Source organism: Balaenoptera musculus, chromosome 4 (genome assembly GCF_009873245.2).
Source record: "Balaenoptera musculus isolate JJ_BM4_2016_0621 chromosome 4, mBalMus1.pri.v3, whole genome shotgun sequence".
NCBI classification, from domain to species: domain Eukaryota; kingdom Metazoa; phylum Chordata; class Mammalia; order Artiodactyla; family Balaenopteridae; genus Balaenoptera; species Balaenoptera musculus.
The window spans coordinates 78,776,756-78,782,755 of record NC_045788.1 but is presented as its reverse complement, the minus strand read 5'-3'; the positions used below and the strand labels follow the sequence as shown (position 1 = coordinate 78,782,755).

At 52.6% G+C, this 6,000-nt stretch overlaps 1 protein-coding gene across 3 annotated transcripts in view; it reads right to left on the bottom strand.

Annotated features, from left to right (window-relative positions):
* Positions 1-1,342: 1,342 nt before the first annotated feature.
* The window catches only part of GPR156 (G protein-coupled receptor 156), an 88,635-nt gene continuing 83,977 nt past the window's right edge, over positions 1,343-6,000 (bottom strand). For all 3 annotated transcript variants that reach the window (XM_036849544.1, XM_036849546.1, XM_036849547.1), the window contains one exon: positions 1,343-4,351. In XM_036849544.1, coding sequence (XP_036705439.1) covers positions 3,002-4,351 — 1,350 coding nt within the window. In that variant the 3' untranslated portion in view covers positions 1,343-3,001. The remainder of the gene's footprint in view (positions 4,352-6,000) is intronic.

Here is a 6,000-nt window from a genome sequence, read left to right as displayed (position 1 = left end):
CGTGCATTGACTTTTCTCTTTACCGTTTTCAAAGTGAAATGGTTCGTTAAAAACATGCCTCCTACATCTGATGCTCTTTTCTCCTCTCTGAGCTCTGGGGAGGCCAAGTTGATCCTTTAAGGAAAGAGAGTTTGACCCGGGCCAGAGACAGGGGCAGACTTTGGGATCAGGATGGACCCCTCCAACCCTAAGATTTCAATCAGCAAAGCAACATATACTTGGGTAAGAAGCAGGCTGGGCTCCATGCCACACCTTATGACCAAAAGAGGCAGGCATAGCCCCGATGACAACAGCAGAGGCAATGTTTACTTCTCTAGGATTTCTTTGCACCACGTTTCTGCCCTTTCTTCAAGAGCATAACAGTCAAGAGCGGGCCAGAAGCCATGGCATACTCATCCTTTCAAGAATTTCATCACTGGATTAGCTGGTATTGAGTAAAAGATCTAGGGAAAAAGCTGGTGAGGAGTGGGTGTGGAGGTAGTACACAGTAAGCAATCGATTTGGAGACAGTATTCTGGGGCAGGAAGTTGTGGTACTTGGCATACAGTTTTCAAACCAAATGATAAATAAGGAAAATATAGGGTAGATTCTCCATCTTGTCAACGAAGTCTAGCAAGCGTTACAAAGTCATTCTAGGAAAAATGGATGCTAGAAGCTTCTTTGCAACTAAGTGTGAAGCATGGTCCCCAAAACATCTTTCTTCATTTAACTAGGGGATGTCATTTTTACCTGGGAATGCTCTACCTGAGCCTTGAGGGATGAGTCATTCACAAGATGCACAAAGAGAGGAAAGAAATTCTAGATGGAAGAGAGATGGAGATGTGCAAGGGCTGGGATGAGGGAACTGAGGGTGTAGGAGCAGAGACAGTGAGAGAAGCCCTGCCAGGTTTAGAGCCTGCGTATTCCACACTACTGAACAGCAGGCTGCTAGCGGTGACATACTGGGAGGAAAGGAGCTGAAGGAGGTGAAGCCCAACCACAGGATCCCCAGTGGGTGGGAAGAACTGAGGGTCTCCAGAGTGTCCTCTACCCACCGGGGCAGGTGTTTCTGGGATAGGAAGCTGCACGGGGAGACCACAGAAGAATCTGTTACAAATGGAAGCGTGGTAGAAGATACACCTGGAACCCAGGGTAAGCCAGCAGCAACTCTCATGGCTGCTGCATTTCCACTCCTTTGGCTGGTTCGGTCTTGTCTGTGCCCCTCCTCCCCAGCCCCAAACTACAATTTCTGAAGAGACTTGCCTTGAGAGCCATTTCTTTTATTAAGGTCTCACTTGGACAGCATACAAACAGCACAAGCAGAAACTACAAGCCCACACGCAGAATAAATTATGACATTTGTATTTAAAAGTAGACAACAGAAGAAGCTGTGTTACCAGGAGGGCCTCCTGGTCCAGTGTCTGGAGATTCACAAGGTGTCAGCAGCCGCCGAGTCTGTGATACATCTTCTGTGAGACATTTAAAGCCACGTGCTCCCCTCCAGACATACCTAATGAGGCCCAAACTCCTGCACACAAGCATAAGTACACACACAGATGCACACACAAGTGGGGGCAGGGAACAGCCTGTAAACAACAACTAGCTCAGCAACAAGTGAAGTGGACCCAGCTGTGTTCTCCGTGTGGCTCTGGCAGCAGATGAGATCCTGGCACTTATCTTTCACCAACTCCCCGGCTGCCTTGGGAGGTGTGAGTGGGCCCCTGAGGCGGTGAGGCAGTGGAGCGCTGCTTCCCGAGGTGAGGAGCCCAGTTTTGTCATCCTGGACTGCAGGGTGAGTGCACTGCAGCTTCCTACACTACCCCTGCTTTGCTGTCTGGCCTGCCACGCTCTGCCCGCCACTCCCAGAAGAACAAGTGAAGAGATGTGCCCCAGGGAAGTCCACCCACTTGGAGTCCTGTGAGCTGTGGCCAAGTCTCACGTGGGCCCCTACACGGGCCCCTCTCCAGCAATGTGACGCTGGGGAAGCTACCTCAGTTCTCTAAGCCTCATAATCTCCATCTGTAAAAATGGGAACGAGAGTATCTACTTCATGGGGTTATCATAAGGAATTACCGATATTGGATATTTCCAAGTACCATGCTAGACTCAAGGTAAATGTTCAAAACCTGTTTTCTTTCCTACCTTCTCCCCCATTTCTTCCTTTCTATTGTCCCATTTTCTGCTTTTAGGTTTACGTAGCCATCGGTGGTCATGTAGCCCTAGTTGGCATCCTCTTGACCAACAGGGCCTCCCCAACCTCAACAGAGATTGCCAGTGTGTGCTTCCTGCTATTGCAAAACTGCACCACTGGCAAAGTCGATGCGGTGGGCCTCCGGTGCCATCTGAGCCCAGGAGAGAGATCTGGGTCACCTGTGGCCCCATGGACACCTGACTGTCTCAGGGATGATGCTGAGGTGCCACAATGGTATAAAGACATGAACACCAAATACAGGTGCACAGTTGGCTCTGAGCTGAGTCTGCCTGGAAGCTGGGACCTAGGGGTGGTGCTGTTGACAAAGCTGAGCAGAAGCAAAGCCACCCCCTGCCGAGCGTGGGCCACCCAAGGACGCAGGAGATGTCTTCCTAGCAGGTCTGCCACCAAAAAGCCAGTTTGATGGACCACAGTTCACAACTCTGGTTCTGCAGAAATTCTCCTTCCATTTCTCCATCTCTCTGTCCACCCAGCCATCCATCTGGTGTATATGAAGAGTTCTGTACATTATAGGCTGACCAGGACAGAAGACCCTCTGCGCTCATTTAGCACCTTTTATCCAAGGGTATCCTTTATGGGCACTCGGCTGGAGTCTTTTACAGGAATGCGGTGAGGTAGGAACAAGACAGGCAATACCCCTCTTTGTATAGATCGAGAAGTGCCCCAGGTACCACCGTGCTCAAGTGAGCATAGCTGAAACATGGTAAGGGCTGGTCCCACGCAGGGCACTGGTCTGTTCCCTGAAGGCCACAACAGGCCATGGTGTGGCTTGTCCCGGACAGAGCTCTATGTCCAGACTTGCTCTGCCGTTCACACCAGTGTGGGTTTCAAGTCATCTTTGAAGTTCACGATAGGCTTCGAGCGGGCCCACAGCTTTTCCCAGGAAGCCAGCCTCCCAGTAGGCTCAGGGTCGCTGTCTGACGAGCCACTGTCACTGGAATCAGAGGAGCTCTGGAAGCAGATTTCACAGTAGGGCCTGTGGCAGCGGCAGAAGAACTCGTCCGAGCTGCTGGATTCTGTGTCGAGGTAGCTGCGTGGAGGAGACAGGGAAGGGCAGCCTGGGGGCGCCGGGGACCGCTGCAGCCGCTGCTCAGGCAGGTCTGGCGAGGCTCTGGCTCGGCGTGGGGCAGTGGGGCACAGCGCCCGGCCAGGACCAGAAGGCTGGTGAGAAAGGGCTGCGCGGCTCCCTTCGGCTCTCTGGGGCTCTGTCTGGCACTGTTTGCTGCCCTCCAGGGCGTCTGGCTTGCCTTGAGGAGCTGGGAGTAGTAAAGGCTTCCCGGAAGAGGGTCTTGCTACCCTGGAATCCGCAGTTTGGGGGTCCAGGCAGGGGCTGTCCCTGTCCTGCACATTTCGCCCAGTGCGTGCCCCAGAATCAGCCCTGTTTACCCGACGCCCCACAGAGGAGGGCACAGAACCTGGCAAGTGCGAGCGAGCCCGCTGTGCCGCGCCCCTTCTCCTCACCATGTACGGGCTGAAGCCCAGCTCCTTGGAGAGGGGCATCTTCTGGGGGCTGCGGCAGGCACTGCTCTTCCAGGGCTGCTGGGGACAGGACGGGGGAGAGGGGATGGGAGCCTCAGGGCCCAGGCCCAGATCTTGGAGGACTTCCTGAAGCTTCTCCCTGATCACTGAATTCACCCTTGACAGTCGCACCTGGGGCCCTTCTGAGTTCTCCAGCTGCCCCTGTCTCTGGGGAACAGAGCCTTCTCCACCTGGCATGAGACCCTGCTGGAGGGCCACGGGTACCTGGTCTCTTCTCTCCGCACCCGGGCTTTGCTCAGCCCGCGGCTTCTGGCTGCAGCCTAAATTTAAATGATCAGAAAAGTCTTGAGAGGCAGAAATTTTCTCCTTCTGCCCCGGGGAGGGGCTGGTGTCCTTCACAGGCCCCTTGAGGCCTTGTACACTTGAGGCGGGTGCTGAGGTGCTCTGGGAGTCCTGGGTGGCCGGGCTGGTATCATTCAGAGAGTCAGAGGGACATTTCAAAGACCCCTGAGCTGCTCGGCTATGGGGAGGGGCTGCAGCCAGGATGTCCTTGCTGTGGGAAGAGGCAGGCGGGACAGCCCCCTCGGGGGGGTCATAGGTGCACTCAGCTGACATCAGCCTCACCAGCTTCTCTTTGGCGTTGTTTACTTGTTCTTGCAGGCTTTCAATCACAGCATTTTTCTGTAAAACAAAAGCAAAACCATCAACAAAAGATGCTGCTGAGGGCTTTCACACTGTCTCCCATGGTGGAGAAAGGGTGGCATCAGAAGACATTGGTTTAAATCCCAGTTTCTCCACTTATTAGCTGGTGATCTTAGGCTCTGAGGAGGTCCCTCCTTGAGGGGAAATGAGATGATGCATACAAAGCGTTTAGCACAGTAACTGCCACGTGTGCTCAGTAACGGTTTACTATGATTTACTGTTGTATGATCTTAGTCTCCCCATACATCCCCAGACTGTGGCACTGTCTGCGAGAAGGGCGGTCGGGGGGGGGCACAGTCTAGCTGCCTGCTAGCTGCTGCAGCACCCTCTCAACTTTGCTCAGCACACAGGGGGTCAGGTGACGCTGCAGGACACCAGTCACAACAGTGTTTGCGATGGCCCAACTCTGGGTATATCATACTTCTGCAAAATACAGATGACCTTGAGGCATCTCTGAAGGGGATTGAAGGAATAGGGAAACAAGAATTTTGCCACTTGCTAAACAGCCTAGAAAATGGGAAGAACAAGGAGGATGGAGATTCCTGGGCCAAAGTGACAAGACTGGAGCCAGGGGTGGGGGGTAGTTTAGGGGGGAATGAGAATCTCAGGTTGGTGTTATCACCTCCCTCGGCTGGAACGTGCGGGTAGGAGGCCAAAGCTACCATGTGGCACTATCAGCTGTCGGTATGTCCCAAAGGAGTGCAGGCATCAGAATTGCTGGAGAAGCTCAAAAAAAAAAAAAAAAAGGATTATTGGGCCTAAGTCCCTGATAGCTTGATTCAATAGAACTAGAAGGGAACCCAGAAGATAAATGAAGTTGGGCAGTTCTGCTAGTGAGCTGCCTACCTGCAGCACGGCTGTTAGTTGATAAACAGGCTGTGCCCGGGATGCTGGCAGGTGACAGCCGCAGAGATGTACCTGTTCTAACTGCAGGACCGTGGGGCATGAAGTGGGAGGAAGAGTAACAGCAGGGGGTGTGCCCTGAGCATCCTTCGGGGCTACAGCAGCTGATCGTCTGGTTCAGACCTGATGTCCACCTTCTGAAATTTCTGATGTTCAAAGGCGGTGGAGCAGGAAAGAGATCATTGTGGGGAACTGACGGGTCTTGGAGCAGATGACACGGGGTCGAGAGTTTGGAGAAGATAATAAGAAGTGCTTGTCCGAATACCAAAATGCTGCCTCTCTGCTGTCATCCTCTTTAGGAGCTGAGGATGAGCATTTGGATGTCCATTTATCATGCCCTAGAAGTAAAAGGATGTTTCCCTTCTTTAGGATTCCTGACACAACTTGCCTATGAATTGAATTTGTGGTTTCTTCTCAAGTAGGTATGGAAGAGTTGCCCAGAAGTGAACCTTTGAGGGAACAGTAAATTAAGTAAACTAGTCCAGCAAGAGTCTTCTGGCAGCAACTCCAAGGCAAATCTACTGCTCCCTACTTATAAGCAGGAAGGTGATTTTTCTGATTATTGGTACTCCCGGTTTCATTCTGGTTTAGACTTCTGTTATCCTCAGGAGAGAGTCCCGGACCAGTGAGCAACTGGTGAATAAGCGGAAGGGCTTGCAGCTGAGCACCTGCCTGATCATTCTCCCTTTTCCCCAGCCACAGAGCGGTAAGGGCTGGGCGTTGTC